The sequence below is a fragment of the Agelaius tricolor genome, unplaced genomic scaffold (genome assembly GCF_023055355.1).
Source record: "Agelaius tricolor isolate 1412-34295 unplaced genomic scaffold, bAgeTri1.0.p SCAF_54, whole genome shotgun sequence".
Lineage (NCBI taxonomy): Eukaryota > Metazoa > Chordata > Aves > Passeriformes > Icteridae > Agelaius > Agelaius tricolor.
The window spans coordinates 1,748,316-1,768,128 of record NW_027269314.1 but is presented as its reverse complement, the minus strand read 5'-3'; the positions used below and the strand labels follow the sequence as shown (position 1 = coordinate 1,768,128).

The 19,813-nt window shown below is 60.6% G+C and overlaps 1 protein-coding gene and 1 long non-coding RNA gene across 3 annotated transcripts; one reads left to right on the top strand and one right to left on the bottom strand.

Annotated features, from left to right (window-relative positions):
* Positions 1-1,071: 1,071 nt before the first annotated feature.
* On the bottom strand, positions 1,072-13,709 carry EMX1 (empty spiracles homeobox 1). 2 transcript variants are annotated; one of them, XM_071455836.1, is made up of 3 exons: positions 13,205-13,709; positions 11,313-11,497; positions 1,072-1,780 (listed from the first exon to the last, which is right to left on the bottom strand). In XM_071455836.1, the coding sequence occupies exons 1-3, from the start codon at positions 13,566-13,568 to the stop codon at positions 1,613-1,615; spliced, it is 717 nt and encodes a 238-aa protein (XP_071311937.1). In that variant the 5' UTR covers positions 13,569-13,709; the 3' UTR covers positions 1,072-1,612. The 2 variants fall into 2 exon arrangements, with proteins under 2 accessions (XP_071311937.1, XP_071311938.1); XM_071455837.1 differs by lacking the exon at positions 1,072-1,780 and adding an exon at positions 2,406-2,474.
* Positions 13,710-14,469: 760 nt separating this feature from the next.
* On the top strand, positions 14,470-17,791 carry LOC139604658 (uncharacterized). The gene is made up of 2 exons (XR_011684047.1): positions 14,470-15,749; positions 16,527-17,791. It is a non-coding gene; the product is annotated as an uncharacterized lncRNA (long non-coding RNA).
* Positions 17,792-19,813: the final 2,022 nt, after the last annotated feature.

Below are 19,813 nucleotides of genomic sequence, written 5' to 3'. Positions count from 1 at the left end.
TGCATACAAAATATATGGTGTGCATACTAATAAATATATATAAAATATAAATTATAAAACACAATATACACATTATATATGCATCTGTATGTATATGATTTATTAATGTGTATATATGTGTATATATGCTATATTTTATATATGATTATTTAATATTTTTACATATATATATATATAATTTATATATATATGGTTTGGTTTTTTTGGTTGGTTTTTTTTTTTTAATATTTATGTGTGTTTTCCCCCAAATTCCAGGAAAACCTGGGAGGGGCTCCTGACCTCTCTCCCCTGAGCTGCCCCAACTGGGGGGTCCCGGTGGGGCCAGCCCTGGGTGTCCCATCCCTGCAGGGACATTCCCGAGGGATCCGCAGGGAACTGGAGCAGCTCGGGAGCTCTCCCGACATCCAATCCCTGTGCAGGTGTGGGGCTGCCATTCCTGGAGCTGCCACATGCCTGTCACTCCTGTGGGACCTTGGGGACACCCCACATACCTGTCACACCTGTGGGACCCCGGAGACACACCCAGGGACACCCTGGGACACCTGACATACCTGTCACACCTGTGAGACCCCAGGGACACCCTCAGGGACGCTCCACATACCTGTGATACCTGTGGGACCCCCAGGGACACCCCCAGGGACACCCTGGGACACCTGACACACCTGTGATACCTGTGGGACCCCCGGGGACACACCCAGGGACACCCCCAGGGACACCCCACATGCCTGTGACACCTTTGGGACCCCCCAGGGACACCCCCAGGGACACCCTTGGGGACACCCCACACACCTGTGATATCTGTGGGACCCCCAGGGACACCCCACACACCTGTGACACCTGTGGGACCCCCAGGGACACCCCTGGGGACACACCTAGGGACACCCCACATACCTGTCACATCTGTGGCACCCCCGAGGGGACATCCCTGTCCTCACCCAGCGCCATGGAGCCACCAAACTCCCCCCGTTCCCTCTCTCCCAGTGCCTCCCAGTGCCTCCCAGTGCCCCCCAGTGCCTCCCAGTGGCCGTCCTGCAGGGACCCCGCTGTCCCCACCCCTGGCGGGTGTCCAGGTGAGTTTCCAGCAGGTTTTTCCTTTATTTCCACGCAGTAACACTCACTACAGCCGCTACCTACGGGAGGGAACGCACGCACACGGGCACGGGGAGAGAGAATAAATTAAAACAAATCGTCATAAAAAAACCCCAAACGATGGGAACAACGGAGAAAATAAGGGAGGGGAAATGAGAATAAAAAGGCAAACGAGGAGGGTTTGGAACACGGAGCCTCGGGTGGGAGGCGGTGGGTGCATCTCCCGGGCCGCAGCGCGGGGAGGATGCGCTGGGGGCCGCCCTGGCAGCCTCCTCTCCCTGCTCGGCGGGGCGGCGGCGCCCCGAAAGCCCCTCCGAGGGTGGCCCCGGGCGGCGGGGGGACGGGCACGGGCCCCGGCCCCGGGAAAGGCCGCGGGCAGCGGCGGCGGCGTGGCCGTGTCCCCAGAGTGTCCCCAGAGTGTCCCTAGAGTGTCCCTAGAGTGCGGTGGGTGCCGCCGCCGGGGTCCCCCCTGCGTGCCGCGGGCTCCTCGCCATGCTGGCCGCACCTGCAGCCCGGCCCTGCCTTAGTCGTTGGAGGTGACGTCGATGTCTTCCCCGCTCGACTGCTTGGTGGCCAGGCGCCATCGGTTGATGTGGTGCGAGCCCTTCTTCTTCTGGTCCGAGTCGGGGCCCTCCTCCTCCAGCTTCTGCCGTTTGTATTTCGTCCGCCTGTTCTGGAACCACACCTTCACCTGCAACAGGAACCACAGCTTCACCTGGGCACACAGGAACCTTCACCTGGGCACACAGGAACCACACCTTCACCTGCAACAGGAACCACAGCTTCACCTGGGCACACAGGAACCACACCTTCACCAGCAACACACAGGAACCACACCTTCACCCAGGCACACAGGAACCACACCTTCACCTGCAACAGGAACCACAGCTTCACCTGCAACAGGAACCACAGCTTCACCTGCAGCACACAGGAACCACACCTTCACCTGCAGCACACAGGAACCACACCTTCACCTGCAACAGGAACCACAGCTTCACCTGGGCACACAGGAACCTTCACCTGGGCACACAGGAACCACACCTTCACCTGCAACAGGAACCACAGCTTCACCTGCAGCACACAGGAACCACACCTTCACCTGCAGCACACAGGAACCACACCTTCACCTGCAACAGGAACCACAGCTTCACCCGGGCACACAGGAACCACACATTCACCTGGGCACACAGGAACCACACCTTCACCTGCAACAGAAACCACACCTTCACCTGGGCACACAGGAACCACACCTTCACCAGCAACACACAGGAACCACACCTTCACCCAGGCACACAGGAACCACACCTTCACCTGCAACAGGAACCACACCTTCACCTGGGCACACAGGAACCTTCACCTGCAGCACACAGGAACCACACCTTCACCTGCAACAGGAACCACAACTTCACCTAGGCACACAGGAACCACACATTCACCTGCAGCAGGAACCACAGCTTCACCTGCAGCACACAGACACCACACCTTCACCTGGGCACACACACAGCGCCTGTGGGCTCCACTGCCGGGCCTGCAGGGCGGGAGGCTCGGGATTCCCTGGAGAGGGGACAGACTGGCCCTGGGCCTGGCCTGTCTCTGTTCCTGTCCCTGTCCCTGTCTCCATCCCTGTCCCTGTTCCTGTCCCTGTCCCTATTCCTGTCCCTGTCCCTATCCCTATCCCCATCACTGTCCCCATCCCCATCCCTGTCCCTGTCCCCATCCCTGTCCCTGTCCTTGTCCCATCCCTGTCCCTGTTCCTATTCCTATCCCCGTCCTTATCCCTATCCTTATTCCTGTTCCTATTCCTATCCCCATCCCTGTCCCTGTCCTTGTCGCATCCCTGTCCCTATCCCTATCCCCATCCCTATCCCCATCCCTATCCCCATCCCTATCCCCATCCCTATCCCTATCCCTGTCGCTATCCCCATCCCTATCCCCATCCCTATCCCCATCCCTATCCCTATCCCTGTCGCTATCCCTATCCCTATCCCTATCCCTGTCCTTATCCCTATCTTTATTCCTGTTCCTATTCCTATGCCCATCCCTGTCCCCGTCTCTCCAGGAGCGCTCCCACAGCCACCCCACCATGCCTCAGTTTCCCACAGCAAGGTGGGACACAGGGCACAAATGTGGCACAAATGTGGCACAAATGTGGCTGCTGCCACCTCACAGTCCTGCAGAAACACAGGGGGGTGAAGGACACTTGGTGGCACCTCAGACACAGCACAGGTGACATTCCCTACAGCACCCAGAGCCTGGCACCTCAGACAGACACAGCACAGGTGACACTGCTCACAGCACCCAGAGCCTGACACAGACACAGCACAGGTGACACTGCTCACAGCACAGGTGACACTGCTCACAGCACCCAGAGCCTGACACAGACACAGCACAGCACAGGTGACACTGCTCAGAGCACAGGTGACATTCCCTACAGCACCCAGAGCCTGGCACCTCAGACAGACACAGCACAGGTGACACTGCTCACAGCACAGGTGACATTCCCTACAGCACCCAGAGCCTGACACCTGAGACAGAGGACAAGTGACACTGCTCACAGCACCCAGAGCCTGACATAGACACAGCACAGGTGACACTGCTCACAGCACAGGTGACACTTCTCAGAGCACAGGTGACACTGCTCACAGCACCCAGAGCCTGGCACCTCAGACAGACACAGCACAGGTGACACTGCTCACAGCACAGGTGACACTTCTCAGAGCACAGGTGACACTGCTCACAGCACCCAGAGCCTGGCACCTCAGACAGACACAGCACAGGTGACACTGCTCACAGCACAGGTGACACTGCTCACAGCACCCAGAGCCTGACACAGACACAGCACAGGTGACACTGCTCACAGCACAGGTGACACTGCTCACAGCACCCAGAGCCTGACACAGACACAGCACAGGTGACACTGCTCACAGCACTCAGAGCCTGACACAGACACAGCACAGGTGACACTGCTCACAGCACAGGTGACACTGCTCACAGCACTCAGAGCCCGTCAGCCCGAGCTGGGCTTGGCTTGTACTGGCACAGAATGGGGAAGCAGCCAAAGCCAGCCCTGTTCCAGCTGCCACTGCTGCCAGGTGCCACTGGCACAGCAGCTCCAGTGACACTGGGATGACACTCAGAGCCATCCCCACTCCTCCAGCCAGGACCAGAATCCCAATTATCCATCATTAATTGACCACTGGTGCCAGGGTGCCACTGGCACAGCAGCTCCAGGGACACTGGGATGACACTCAGAGCCTCCAGCCAGGACCAGAATCCCAATTATCCATCATTAATTGACCACACCAAGGTTCCAGGAGACCTTTCCTGCTCTGCTTGTGCCAGACTCTGTCCCAGGAGGTCGAGCAGAGTCTCCATCCCTGGGATCCCACCCAGGAGCCCTGACCCACCCCACAGTCCTGGCTCCAGCACTGGCAGCAGGGGCTGGGCTGGGCTCAGGGCAGCAGGGCCTGGGGCACTTTGGGATGCTGGGGGCACCCACAGGGACAGGGGGCACCGAGGCAGGTGGGATGGCACAGGCAGGGATGGGGATGGGGATGGCAGGGATGCAGGATGGGGGATGCCAGAGGCAGGGATGCAGGGATGCAGGGATGCAGAATATGGGATGCAGGATGGGGGATGGCAGCGGTGAGGGATGCAGGATGCTGCAGGAAGCAGAGTGGATGGGGTAAGGGATGTGGGATGCTGCAGGCAGGGTTATGGGATGGGATGCTGCAGGCAGGGTTATGGGATTCTCCATCTGGGAATGAGGGGCACTGCGGGCAGTGCTGAGGGATGCTGCAGGTGGGAGGCTGCAGGCAGGGGTGCAGGATGGGGTGCAGGATGGGGTTCAGGATGCTGCAGGCAGGGATGGGGGGTGAGGGATGGCAGTGGGGTGGGATGGGGATGGCAGTGGGGCAGTGGTGCAGGATGTGGATGCCGCAGGTGGGAACCAGGATGCCCCCGGTGGGCTGAGGATGCCCCAGGCAGGATGAGGATGCCCCTGGCGGGCTGCGGACGCTGCCTGGCTCCCAGCCCAGCCCAGCCCGGCCCAGCCCAGCCCAGCCCGGCCCAGCCCAGCCCAGCCCAGCCCGGCCCAGCCCAGCCCGGCCCAGCCCGGCCCAGCCCAGCCCGGCCCAGCCCGGCCCAGCCCAGCCCGGCCCAGCCCAGCCCGGCCCAGGCTGAGCTTTCTCCCGCAGCCGTTCGTGCCCTGCAGCTGCGGGCCCCGCTCAGCCCATCCCGGGACCATCGGCCCTTTCCCCTCAGCCCCGGCATGGCCGCTCCCTGCTCCGGAGCCTTCCCGGGCCCGCACAGCCCGGCATTCCCAGTATGGGGGCCAGGGCTCCCAGTTCGGGTCAGCATTCCCATCCCAGCCTGGCATTCCCAGTTCGGGGGCCAGGGCTCCCAGTTCGGGCCAGCATTCTCATCCCAGCCTGGCATTCCCAGTATGGGGGCCAGGGCTCCCAGTTCGGGTCAGCATTCCCATCCCAGCCTGGCATTCCCAGTTCGGGGGCCAGGGCTCCCAGTTCGGGTCAGCATTCCCATCCCAGCCTGGCATTCCCTGTTTGGGGGCTGGCATTTCCAGTTCGGGCCAGCATTCCCAGTTCTTGGGCCGACATTCCCATCTCGAACCATCATTCCCATCCCAGAGCAGCATTCCCAGCTCGGGCCGGCGTTCCCAGTTCTGGGACCGGCATTCCCATCCCAGGCATTCCCATCCCTGGTCAGCATTCCCATCCTGGATCAGCATTCCCATCCCAGCCCAGCATTCCCATCCCAGGTCAGCACTCTCATCCCAGGCATTCCTATTCCAGCCTGGCATTCCCATCCCAAGCATTTCCATCCCAGACCAGCATTCCCATTCCAGGTCAGCATTCCCATTCCAGCCCATCATTCCCATCCGGGGTCAGCATTCTCATCCCAGCATTCTCATTCCTAGCCCAGCATTCCTATTCCAGCCTGGCATTCCCATCCCAGGCATTCCCATCCCTGGTCAGCATTTCCATCCCATCCCAGGCATTTCTATCCCAGCCCATCATTCCCATCCCAGCCCATCATTCCCACCCCGGGCCGGCATTCCCTGGAGCCACACCAGCCCAGCAGCAGCCGCTGACTTTGGGCTGTCCCGGCTCGGAACGGCTCCTCCTGGCAGCGGGACACAATCCCAGGACAGGATCCATTGCCTTTCCTGCCTCTGGGGCATTCCCGGGACACGATCCATTGCCTTTCCTGCCTCTGGGGCATTCCCGGGACACGATCCATCGTCTTTCCTACCTCTGGGGCATTCCCGGGACACGATCCATTGCCTTTCCTGCCTCTGGGGCATTCCCGGAGCCGTGCCGGGCTGGCGCCTTTCATCCAGGCGCCGCGGAGCACTTTGCAAACTTTAATTAAACCTCCGGGAGAGGAGAACTTGCATTATCCCTAAATTGTGGAAGGGGAACCAGGGCACAAAGCGATTAAACCTGCCCGAGCAGTTCAATCTGTGCCGGAGCGGGCCGGGGAAGCGGCGGCTCTGCCCGGCCCGGCCGGGCTCGGTTCCTGCGGGCTCCTCGGGATCCCCGGCTGGGAGCGGGGATGTTCCCGGGCTGGAGGAGCTCCCGGGCCGCGTCCCTCCCTCCAAAGGCCGCAGCCACGGCGGGAGAATTGCGGGGAGCTCCCAATGGCAGCGGGGATGAGCTGGCCCCGAGCTCCGGGAGGAATTGCTCTAAAGCCCCGAGCTCGGGGCTCCATCCCTTCCCAAATGAACCCTTCTCCGTTTCATCCCTTCCCAAATGAACCCTTCTCGTGCCGGGTGTTTGTGCATGCCACGTCCCGGCCCCGCCACTCCCGGGGTTGGCTCTGTCCCCCGGGGTCACCTCCCGGCCCGAGCTCCTGCTGCAGGACAGGGACAGGGACAGGGACAGGGATGGGACAAGGACAGGGCAGGGACAGGGACAGGGACGGGGACAGGGATGGGCAGGGACAGGGACAGGGATGGGCAGGGACAAGGACAGGGACAGGGATGGGACAGGGATGGGACAAGGACAGGGATGGGCAGGGACAGGGACAGGGACAGAGATGGGACAGGGATGGGACAGGGACAGGGATGGGCAGGGACAAGGACAGGGACAGAGATGGGACAGGGATGGGACAGGGATGGGACAGGGATGGGACAGGGATGGGACAAGGACAGGGATGGGACAGGGACAGTCCCCAAGGCGGCTCCTGCATCCCTGTCCTGTCCCTAAGCCCGGCTCCCATCCCTGTTTCCCTGCACATTCCCAGCTGTGCCATATCCCGAGGGCCACCACGGCCATCATGACATCCAAGGTGACATTGCCGTCACCACTCGGGGACAGTTAAAATCACTGTGGAGCTTGCCCAGGTGGTGCCACAAAGGGTGAGGGCACTGGGGTGGCCCTGGATGGGGACAGGGAGGGAGCAGCCCGGCTGTCACAGGGTGATCCTGCCCGTGCCAGGTTGTCACCCCAAGTGCCACCACCCCCACTGGCACTGCACCTCTGCCTGTTCCTGCGGGGACTTTCCTCATAAAAACCCCCAGAACTTCCCTGCTTTGTTTTTGGGGACAGCTCTCAGTCAGGGGACAGCTGCCAGCCCTGGGCCTCACACGGGGCCCCTCTGCAGCTCTATCTGGGCATCTTTCTCCTCCTGTGATTCCCAGGCATTCGCTCCGTTAATTATTAATTATTAATTACAGCCAGCACCGAGCCCCCGGCCAGGGCTGCTCTGTCCATGCAGGGACAGCAGCTCCAGGAGGGGACAGCAGGATATCCAGGGACCCCATAATCACCCCAGAGCTGTGAGGGGACACTGGGATATCCAGGGACTCCATAATCACCCCAAAACCAGGAGGGGATATCCAGAAATTCCATAATCACCCCAAAACCAGGATGGGATATCCAGGGACTCCATAACCACCCCAAAGCTGTGAGGGGACAGCAGGATATCCAGGGACTCCATAATCACCCCAAAACAAGGAGGGAACACTGGGACACACAGGGGCTCCGTAACCACCCCAAAGCTGTGAGGGGACACTGGGACACACAGGGGCTCCATAACCACCCCGAAGCTGTGAGGGGACACTGGGACACACAGGGGCTCCATAACCACCCCAAGCTCCCCCTGCAGCAGCCAGGGAGAGGCCTCTGCTCAGGGAGTGCAGATTGGAGACCCCGAGTGGGGTTTGCCCCATGAGGTGCCAGGTTGGAGCGGCTCTGCTGGGAATTCTGGGCTCCATCATGCCAGAGGAACCCAGGGAAGCGCCTTCCCAGCCCAGACTGCTGCCATGGCAGGGGAAGTGACCTGGTGCCACCAGTGAGGCCATGCCCAACCCGACAGGACACAGCACGGTGCCCCCAGCTCGTCCCATTGCCAGCACACATCCCAGATCCCAGCTGGCACATGGCCCTGGGCACCACAGGGCATGGGGGCCCTGCTGATCCCAGAGCCCAGGATCCCTGCTGATCCCAATGCCAGCACAGTGCCCATGATCCCTGCTGACCCCAATGTCCATGATCCCTGCTGACCCCAATGTCCATGATCCCTGCTGATCCCAATGCCCATGATCCCTGCTGATCCCAGAGCCCAGGATCCCTGCTGATCCCAGAGCCCAGGATCCCTGCTGACCCCAATGCCCAGGATCCCTGCTGACCCCAATGCCCATGATCCCTGCTGACCCCAATGCCCAGGATCCCTGCTGATCCCAGAGCCCAGGATCCCTGCTGATCCCAATGTCCATGATCCCTGCTGATCCCAATGCCCAGGATCCCTGCTGATCCCAATGCCCATGATCCCTGCTGACCCCAATGCCCAGGATCCCTGCTGATCCCGGTGCCCTCACCCTGCCCAGACCCCCCCAATGCCCAGCTTGATGCCACCTGTGTCCCACCCCTGTGTCCCCATCACACCCAAACCCCCCTTGCTCAGACCATCCCAGATCCCTTCAGAGCCCTCCCTGCACCTTCTCCACCCCGATCCCACTTTTGGATTTCCCTCAGGGCCCTGAGCTGCATTTTGTTCCCCCAGCCCCTTTGATTTTGCTGTTCTGGGCCTGTTGTTCCAATCTCACCCCGAATTAACGCAGCTCCTCGGCAGGAGAGCGGCTGGGAGGGGGTTAAACACCTGCACCATCCCCAGCCCATATCCCAAGGCATTTCCTGATGCTGGGCAGGACCTGAACCCTCCTCACCTGCCCTGGGCTGCTCCAGGTGCTGCTCCCTTTTCCCCCTTTTCCAGGGGGAAAAGCAGCTGGGAAATAGGGCCAGGCACAGCCATGAGCTGCAACCCCCTGGGAATTGCTAAATCCGTGAAAAAATGGTAAAACCCCCCAAAATGTGGATTCAGGTGTAGGGCCCCAGGTGAAAATACACCTGTGTCACACCAGCATGGGTGTCATGGGTAAAGCAGGCTGGTTTTCCATGGGAATTTGATTCCATGCAGGATTTATCACTGAATATTTAATTAGTAATAATTATAATCATGGTAATAATAACCATAATAATATCCTGGGTTTGGCACAGCCACCAGCCCCTGGCTATCCCACTCCTCCAATCTCAATACCCGGGTGTCTCCCATCCCTCGGCACACTGAAATTATTTCCCTCCAGGTAATTAAAACAGATTTTTTTTTTAAATATTTTTCCAAAGCCACAAAACAGAAAGGAAAAACGTTTCCCTGCAGGCTGAAGCCCCAGGGCCGGGTGCTGTTCCCGGATGGATCCGTGGGGCCGCGGGAAGGACGGAGCCTTCCCCGGCCCCGCCGCTGCCTCCCGTGGTCCCCGTGCTCGCTCCCTGCCAGCAGCAGCAGCCGCTTCCCAAAATCACGGAAACACCACACCACCAAACAGCCTGCAGCACCCGAAGAATGAAAATTTAAAACATCTCCGTGGCCTCTTTGCACCCTGAAACCTCCCTGGGATTTGGGCTGGATGCCGTTGCTGCGCTTCCCCAGGAAATGGCATTATTGCATTCAGGCTCCAGGCAGCGCTGGGAAAAGCCAGGGAATGGCTAAGCTCCCCCTGGGGCATCCCACAGCTGCCCTTTCCACCCCGACAAGTTCCTGGCTGTTCTTTGACCTTTGGGTTTTGTCCTTTTTTCCCCTTTTTTCCCCCATTCCAGCCCGGAGAGGTGACGGCAGCAGCGGGAAGGGCCCTGAGCCGGTGTCGGCGCTGAGCCCCGCGAGCCGCGGGCTGGGACAGCGTCACCCTCGGGATCCAAACACCCTGGGGATTTGGGGGGCTCAGTCCCTGCTTCCCAACACCCGCAGCTGCTCCTTTCCTCCGTCCCTGTGCCGGTGACATTTTCCTCCCAGGAAGTTCCTGCTCCCAGGGACGCGTCTGGAGGTTTTGTTTGGCAGAGCCTGGGCAAGGATGAGCCAGGCGGGTACTGGGAACACCCACGGCTCCAGCTTTATTTCCCAACTAAATTTAAGCTTAAAATTTCAATTAATTCAGCACATAGGCCCAACCACCTCACCAGGATTTGGGGAAAACTTTCTCCCTTCCTGGGAAATAAAACTCCTTTCCCTGGAGCGGTTGGGAACAGCCGCTCACCGGGACACCGGGCTCGGACGCACAGAGATGCTCAGCCCCAGCTCCCACATTTTCCCCCAGCTCTGTACACTTTTCCTGTCATCCTCGTGCTTCTCCTGGGTCTCCTTCCATCTAAATTCCTGTGAAATGTCTGTTCTGATCCCAGAAAGTCTCTCCCAACACCAGCGCCCTGCGGCAGCACTGTCTCACACCCATCCTGAATTCCGGGTGCTGGTGCACAGACCCAGAGCTGCTCGGCTCAGCCACGGTTTTCCAGCTTTCCAGGGAAGCCTTCAGCCTGCTGCTCCTTTCCTAACTGGATTTTTAAATCCACAAATTTCTCCCAGGCCAAACACCCCAAACCAGCGAGAAACAACACTGGGAAAGCGCTCGGGAGAGCGGGACAACACCAGAGCCGCATTCCCAACCCCAAACCTGCCACAGCTCCTGGAACACCAAAAGCTGCCTGACAAAAACCCCAAACCCACCCCGAGGAGCCCCAGGACTCCTGCAGGCTCTGGGGGTCCTGGGGAGTCCCACTGGGGTTTCACACGGGAGCGGCGTGCGGGGCTGGGGCCGCTGCTGGGACACGGAGGGACACGGAGGGACACGGAGGGACAGCAGGAGGGACACGGAGGGACAGGCAGGAGGGACACGGAGGGACACGGCGGGACAGGCAGGCAGGTGGCAGTACCTGTGTCTCGGAGAGGCTGAGGCTGCTGGCCAGCTGCTTGCGCTCGGCTCCCACCACGTAGTGGTTCTTCTCGAAGGCTCTCTCCAGGCGCAGCAGCTGCGATGGGGAAAAGGCCGTGCGGATGCGCTTGGGCTTGCGGGCGAAGGGGCCGTGCAGCAGGAGGCTCTCCTGGGACACCTCGCTCCCTGCGGGCACACACAGAGCTCAGCGCGGCCCCGGCCCCCCTCGGGGTCACTTCCCGGCCCTGTGACACGGCAAGGGCACAAAAAGGGGAATTGAGGGGGTTTGGGAGATTTCCCCACCCTGAAATTGCGGGTTTTGTGCCACGTTCTGGATCCTCTCAGGCCCGCGGTGGGGTTGGACACGGCGCAAAAGGGAGGGCAGGGAGAGAGAGAGAAAGAAATAAAGAAAGAGAGGGAGAAGGGATGGATGGGGAGAGGAGCAGGAAGAGGAAAGAGAGGAAGAGAAGGTGGAGGCAGAGAAAGAACTGAGACAGAGAGAAAAAGAAATTATAAAATAGGAGGAAGACTGAGAAAGTGACAGGAAAAATAGGGAAGAAAAACTAAGAAAGAAAGAAAAGTGGAGGGAAGAAAGAAAGAGGGAAGCGGACACGGAAAGAGACAAAGTGGGAAAGCAATTTTTAAAAGAGGGAAAGAAAGAGAAAAGGAAACAGAAGGAAAAGAAAGTGAAAGGAGAAAGAAAGAGAAAATAAGTGGGAAAGCAAAAAAAAACAGAAAGAAGGAAAGAAGCAAAGAACAACGAACGAGAGAAGAAAATCTGTAAAGCGAGCGAGCGAAACAAGGTAGAAAGAAACGAAAGCAAGGGAAGAAACAGAAAATTAAAAGCGGAGAGAGAAGGCGGGAGAGAGGGACGGCTCGGGAGAGCGGCGGGCCGGGCTCGGGGCCGGGGGGAACCGGAGCCGCTCCCGGGGCCGAGGGGGCCGGGCCGGAGCCCCCGGGCGCCGCCGGCAGCGGCCGCGATCCCCGGCGGAGCCCCGGGGACCAGCGAGGCGTTGGTGCCGAGCAGATAAAACTAATCCGGGCTGCGGGACCCCCCGGCACCGCGGCGGGACAGAGGAGACGGCGGTGGAGGGGAAACGGAGAGGCAAAAAAAAAAAAAAAAAAAAAAAAAAGAGAAGGAAAAAAAAAAAAAAGGAAAAAATAAAGAGAAAAAAAAAAAACATGGGAAAAAAGGAAAGAAAAAGACGCAGCTACAGAAAGGAAAAGGAAAAGAAAGAGGATAGGAAGGAACGGAGAGAAAGAAAATAAAGATAAAAGAAATAGAGACAGAATCGGAAAATTAAGAGAAAGAAAGAATGAACGAAAAGAAGAAAGAACGAAAGAAGCAAAACAAGAAAGTGAGGAAAAGAAAGAGAAGGAAAGAAAGAGAAGAAAGAAATAAAGAGAAGAAAAGGGATCGAGAGAAAATCTACAGAACCAAACAACATCTCTCTGCGCAGCCGAGATCCACCGCACCGAAATCCTTCCCTTCGTTCCCGGGAAGGAGAAAACCAAATTCCCGGCTCGGCTGCGCACGGAGGCGGCGGCGCCGGTCCCGTGCCCCGGAGCTCCGCGATGCTCGGCCGGGACTCAGCGGGGCTGCGGCAGAGCTGCGGCCGCGGCTGTGCAAGGGCACCGGCACCAGGGGTGCGGAGACACCGGGGGTTCGGAGACACCGGGGGTGCGGAGGCGCCGGGTGCTCGGAGGCGCCGGGTTCTTGGAAGCACCGGGCATTCGGAGGCACCGGGCTCTCGGAGGCACCGGCCCCGGTACGGAGCACGGCAGCAACAGGTCCTGCGGTGCAGGCAGAGCCCCCCGAGCCCCGGTGCGGAGCCCCGCAGCCCCCGGGGCCCCGGCAGCGCTCGGCCCGCGCCCCCCGCGGGCCCCGCTCACCTTGGAAGCGGTGGCCGAAGAAGCGGTTCCGCAGCACCCAGGGGTAAAAGTTGAGCGGGTCGCGGTGCTGCGGCCCGAAGAAGGGGTGCGGGTGCGGCAGGGCCGAGCCCCCCAGCTGGGGGGGCCCGACGGGCAGCGCCGGGTGCCCCACGGCCTCGGGGAAGACGAGCTCGGCGCTGCCGTACAGGGCCCGGCCGGCGGCTCCCTGGAAGCCGGGGGCGAAGGCGGCGGCGGCGTCGGCGGCGGCGGCGGGGCCGGGGTAGGCGAGGGCGGCGGGGCGCGGGGGGTCCTCGGGGCCCAGGGGGGTGTCCTTGCCCACCAGGGACTCGATGGTGAAGCAGCGCTTCGCGGACGGCTGGAACATGGTGTGAGCCGGGAGCGGGGGGGGGCCGGAGCGGGGCCGGTCCTGCGGGTGCGCGCGTGTGTGCGGTGTGTGTGTGTGTGCGTGTGCAAGAAACCTCCCCCTGGGCACGGCACACACACGCGGACCCGCGGCCCGCACCCCTCCTTCCCTCCCTCCGCCCCCGCCCCGCCGCCCACCCGCGGGCGCCCACGCAGCCCCGAGCCCCGGGCGGCCGCTCCAGCGGCGGGCGGTACCTGCGGGGCCCGCGGGGGCGGCCGCACCTGAGCCCCCGCCGAGAGGGGAGGCCCGCGGAGGCAGGGCCGGGATGGGGAGGGCAGGGATTGCGGGGATGGGATGGGAGAGCAGGGCCGGGATGGGGAGGGCAGGGATTGCAGGGATGGGATGGGATGGGAGAGCAGGGCCGGGATAGGGAGAGCAGGGATTGCAAGGATGGGATGGGATGGGAGAGCAGGGCCGGGATAGGGAGAGCAGGGAATGCAAGGATGGGATGGGATGGGAGAGCAGGGCCGGGATGCGGAGTGCAGGGCCGGGATGTGGAGGGGAGGACTGGGATTAGGAGGGCGAGGAATGCAGGAATGGGATGGGAGAGCAGAGCCGGGATGGGGAGTGCAGGGACAGGATACGGAGTGCAGGGACAGGATACGGAGTGCAGGGATTGCAGGAATGGGATGGGATGGGATGGGATGGGATGGGATGGGATGGGATGGGATGGGATGGGATGGGATGGGATAGGGAGAGCAGGGAATGTAGGAATAGGACGGGAAAGCAGGGCCGGGATGGGATGGGATGGGAGAGAAGGGCCGGGATGGAGAAGCCAGCGGAGGCAGGGCCGGGATGGAAGAGCAGGGGAAAGTAGGGATGGGATGGGATGGGATGGGATGGGATGGGATGGGATGGGATGGGATGGGATGGGATGGGATGGGATGGGATGGGAGAGCAGATCAAGGTAGGGATGGGTCCGGAGAGGATGGGGAAGGCAGGGACAGGCAGGACGGGCAGTGGGAGGCAGAGGAGGCAGAGCGGGGTAAGGACAGGCAGGGGAGGCAAAAGGAATCAAGAGGAGGCCGGGGGAGCACAGGGGCAGCCAGGAAGAGTCAGGGCAGGCACGAGGAGGCCGGGGGCGGCACGGGAGGTACGGACGGGCAGGGGAGGACAAGGAGAGGCAGGGGAGGACACGGGGAGATGGGGCAGGAAGGGGAGGCAGAGGAGGCAAAAGGACGCAGAGAGCGCCCGAAAAACTGGACTGGAGCCGCTCCCGCAGGCGCGCCGCGAACTTGTGGCAAAAAGGGCTCCGGCAGCGCGGGGCGGGGGAGGTTCCCTCCGTATTAAAAAAAAAAAAAAAATTAAAAAATCTTTAAAAATTCCTCAATTTTTTTCTTCTTCTTTTGGTTTTCTTTTTCCTTTTCTTTTTTTTTTTTTTTCGTATTCAGATGAATGAACCAGCCCTGCCCGCAGCGGCGGAGCGGAACCCCGGCCCCCCCGGCGGAGGCAGCGCAGGTGAAGCCTCCCCCTCCTCTCCCGCCCCCGCGCAAGCTCCGCTCCCCTCCGCGTGTCCCCTTCCAAAGGCAGGACCTTCCCCCGGCCGAAACCTCTTCGCACCGCTCCGATCCTGCGCCGGGAACGGGGGCAAATAAAAACCGAAACAGCCAAATCTCCCAAGAAGGGGCAATTTTGGCCGTTTTGCCCCGCGCGGGGGATGCGCGGGCGCGCAGCCCCTGCGCGGGCCGGTCCCGAGTTCACTCCGCAGTTTGGCTCTGCTCGGAGTTTGTCGGCCCGCGGAGGCGGGGGCCAGCCCTCCCCTCCCGCACAAAGGGGGTTGAAAGTCTATTTTCCACTTGGCTGGATCGAAATACTCCGCGCGGGATCCTTCCCCCCGCGGAGAGCAGAGCGCTGCTGCGCGCCCGCGGGCTCTGCGCGGACTCGCTCCCGCAAGAGGCTGCGGGGAGACGGATGGGGGGAGGAAAGGCAAAATTACGCGAAATCCCAGAGAAGTGAAAGCCTAAAAATGGAGCGAGAGCATCGGCAAAGCGTTTTTTTTTAAATTTTAATTTCATTTCCGCAAGAGAGAGAGAGAGAGAAAAAAAATAATCGTCATTCGAAATATTTTATAAATAGATTTAAAATATATATTTCTTTTTTTTTTTTTTAATAGGAAAAGTGGAAATAAAGAAGAGGAGTTGGGTGAGAGAGCTGGCGGAGAGGGCAGCGGGAGCGGAGCCGCGGAGGGACGGGGATGGGAAGGGAAGGGATGGGGAAGACGGGGAAGGGATGGAGATGGGGAGGAAGGGGAAGGGATGGGATCGGGAAGGGGAAGGAGAAGGGGGCACGGGGACAGCTCGGCTCAGTCGCGGAAACTGCCCGGCTCCGGACCGTTTGTGGAATTTCATTTAAATCAATTTAATCCAATTGAATTCAATTTCATTCCTTTTTTTTCCTCTCCTTTTTTTCTTTTTTTTTTTCCCCTCGACCTTTTCCCTGCCCCCGGGGGCCGGCGGGGGGGACGCGGCCCCTCCGCCCCTGCCCCGCGGCAGCCGCGGGTGCGGAGCGGGCGCTGGGGGATGCGCGGCCCCGGAGCGCGGCGCGGGGCCGGGATTTCGTTTCGTGCGGATCTCCCTCATTTCAGCATCTTCCGAGGGAGACGAGCGGGAAAGGCGGCCGGGCTGCGGCGGCTTCCCGCGGGATCCCCGGCGGCCGCAGCTCCCCCGGGCTCCCCGGCCGCAGCCGAGCATTGTCCGGGAGGCAGCGGCTCCGGTTTGGGGTGAATCCCCCTCTCGGGAATTTACAAACCCTTCACCTGATTTTGGGTTTTCCCCATCTCGCCCCGGTGGTTTTCGGTCCCGGCTCAGTGTCCAGGCGAGGCTGCTCGGATGCTCCGAAAGGAACCGCGGGGCTGCTACGCTGGAACCGACCGAGAACCCCAAATTTATCTTTAAATTTCTTTTTCCCCTCTGCTCCCAGGCCTGCTCCCGGCTCCAAGAGAACTCAAGCAGGATTTTTATCCCTTCGGGAATAAACCCGGAGTCGCCGAGCCAGGTTCTTGCTCGGGCTGGAGATGCCCCTGGTTTGTGGAGAGGAAAACTTTATCCGCGGAATGCCCGGAGAGGGGAACGGGGATGGATCCTCCCCGCTGCATTCCGGCCGGGAGCGGCTCCGGGAAGGGGAAAAATCCATTTTCCTTTCTAACGAAAGAGCCGCCGGCCGTGCGAGCGCAGCCGAGGGCCCGCAGGGGCCGGGCAGGGGCGGCTGCACCGCGATCGGGGGCGCCGGGGGGAATGGGGGGTCTGGAAAACCCAACCGGGGCGTCCTGCAAGGAGCAAGCGAGAGAGGAGGGGAGGAGAGGGAAAGAGGGACAGGACAGACACCGAATGCCGGCCGCGGGCTGGGGGTAAAGGCTCATTTATGGGGTGGCAGGGGGACAGCGGGGCCACCGCTGTGTCCGTGTCCATCCGCACCCCAGGCTCAGAGCCCGCAGGTGCTGTCACCGAGCGGAGCGGTGTCCCTGGAGCGGTGTCCCCGGAGCCGGGCCGTGTCCCCGGAGCCGGGCCGTGTCCCTGGAGCGGTGTCACCGAGCAGAGTGGTGTCCTCGGAGCCGGGCCGTGTCCCCGGAGCCGTCTCCCCGGAGCGGTGTCCCCGGAGCCGTGTCCCCAGAGCCGGGCCGTGTCCCCAGAGCCGGGCCGTGTCCCCGGAGCGGTGTCCCCGGAGCCGTGTCCCCAGAGCCGGGCCGTGTCCCCAGAGCCGGGCCGTGTCCCCGAAGCCGGGCGGTGTCCCCGGAGCGGTGTCCCCAGAGCCGGGCGGTGTCCCCAGAGCCGGGCCGTGTCCCCAGAGCCGGGCCGTGTCCCCGGGCCGGCCCCGCAGCCGCTGTCCCCTCGTTGTTAATGGGTAACGCAGCGGCCCCGCCATCAAAGGGCACCGCGGGGAACGCGGCCCCGGGCCCGGAGCGGGCACGGCTCGGCCCCACGTTAAAAGTTGACCAGACTTCAAAGGGCTGCAGCATTTCCTCCGCCGCTCTCACACCTGCTCCTCCCGCGGGCACCGCTCCTGCCCGGCCCCGTTCCTTCTCAGCGGCCATCCAGGGCAGCCCCGAGGGGCACAGGGGGAAATTCAGGGCTGGGAGGTTAACGAGGTCCTTTTCCTGCTTCCTTGGATTTCATTTCATTCTATTTTTTAAATTTTCTTTGGTTCAGGAATAGTCTGGATCGGAATAAATCGTCCCTGAAGCTGCAGCTTCCAGCAGGTCATTCCTGTCACCTTCCTGAGGGCCCTTCAGTCAGGGGCTTTTGGGAACTGGTGAGTGGAGGGATGGACAGATGGATGGAGGGATGGATGGATGGATGGATGGATGGATGGATGGAGGGATGGATGGATGGATGATGGATGATGGATGGATGGATGGATGGATGGACACATGGAAGGCAGGATTTGTGGGATGGATGGATGGATGGATGGATGGGTGATGGATGGATGGATGGATGGATGGATGGATGGATGGATGGAGGGATGGATGGATGGATGATGGATGGATGGATGGATGATGGATGGTGGATGGATGGATGGATGACAGATGGATGGATGGATGGATGGATGGATGGATGGATGGGTGATGGATGATGGATGGATGATGGATGGATGATGGAAGGATGGATGGATGGAGGGATGGATGATGGATGATGGATGGATGGATGGATGGATGGATGGATGGATGGATGGATGATGGATGGATGGATGGATGATGGATGGGTGATGGATGGATGGATGGATGGATGATGGATGGATGGATGATGGATGGATGGATGATGGATGGTGGATGGATGATGGATGGGTGATGGATGGATGGATGGATGGATGATGGATGGATGATGAATGATGGATGGATGATGGATGACGGATGGATGTATGGATGGATGGATGGATGGATGGATGGGTGATGGATGATGGATGGATGGATGGATGGATGGATGGATGGATGTATGGATGATGGATGGATTTTATGGGATCAGGCTGACTGAGAGAGGATCCCACCCCATGTCTAGGAACAGGAAGCCACCCAGATCCCCCAGTTCCAGACTGGGAGAGGCCATTCCAGCAGGGAAGGAGGCCGCTGCGTTCCCACCCACCTCCACAGGCTCTCCTTGGCTTTTCCATGGGGCTGCACCCCCCTCTCCTCTCCAAACCCTGCCCAGGCTTGCTGGGACCCACTGTGACAGGTCCTGGGCACACTCAGGGGTGCCACATCCTGAGGGCCCTTGGAGGGGACACAGCTGTGGTGCTGTGGCTGCAGCCACACCGGGAACAGGAATCCTGGGCCTGCAAAGCAAACAGGATCTGGCAGCCAGGTCCTGGTAGATGGAGATCATCCGATCATCCAGCTCCTGGTGGGACCATCTCCAGCCTGGGAGCACCTCCAGGGGATGGGGATGTGCCTATGGCCCCGGAAAACCTTTCCAGGAGCTGGGACATCCCAGCCCTTGGTGGCCTGGGCTGTCCCTGAGATAGGGACAGCTCTGGTCACTCCTGTTCCACAGTGACACAGGACAGGGACTGCTCTGGTCACTCCTGTTCCACAACGACACAGCACAGGGACAGCTCTGGTCACTCCTGTGACACAGTGACACAGCACAGGGACAGCTCTGGTCACTTCCCCCAGCAGTGACACAGGACAGGGATTTTGGGAAAGCCATCCAGACCCAATGAGTGCAAAGTGCTGTGTGTGGCACTTCCATGCCCTGTGTGTCACTGCCATGTCCCTGTGTCACTGCAATGCCCTGTGTGTCACTGCCATGCCCTGTGTCACTGCCATGTCCCGTGTGGCACTGCCATTGTTGTGTGTCACTGCAATGCCCTGTGTGTCACTGCCATGTCCTGTGTGGCACTGCCATTGTTGTGTGTCACTGCCCTGCCCTGTGTCACTGCCATCCCCTGTGTCACTGCCCTGCCCTGCTGGGGGCAGACCCTCCCTCACCCCTGACCCTGAAACCCCCCAGGGCTGCTGTGGGGAGCAGCTCAGAGCTGATCCCGGGGCTGGTTTGGGTTTATCCCCCTGGCAGCTCCCAGAAGAGCTGGCACCCTGTTTTAGGGTCAGCCAGAGCTCCTGGGGCTGGTTCAGCTTTATCCCCCTAACAGTTCCCAGAAGAGCTGGCACCCCATTTTAGGGTCAGCCAGAGCTCCCGGGGCTCATTTGGGTTTATCCCACTGGCAGCTCCCAGAAGAGCTGGCACACTGCTGTTTCTAGGGTCAGGCAGAGCTCC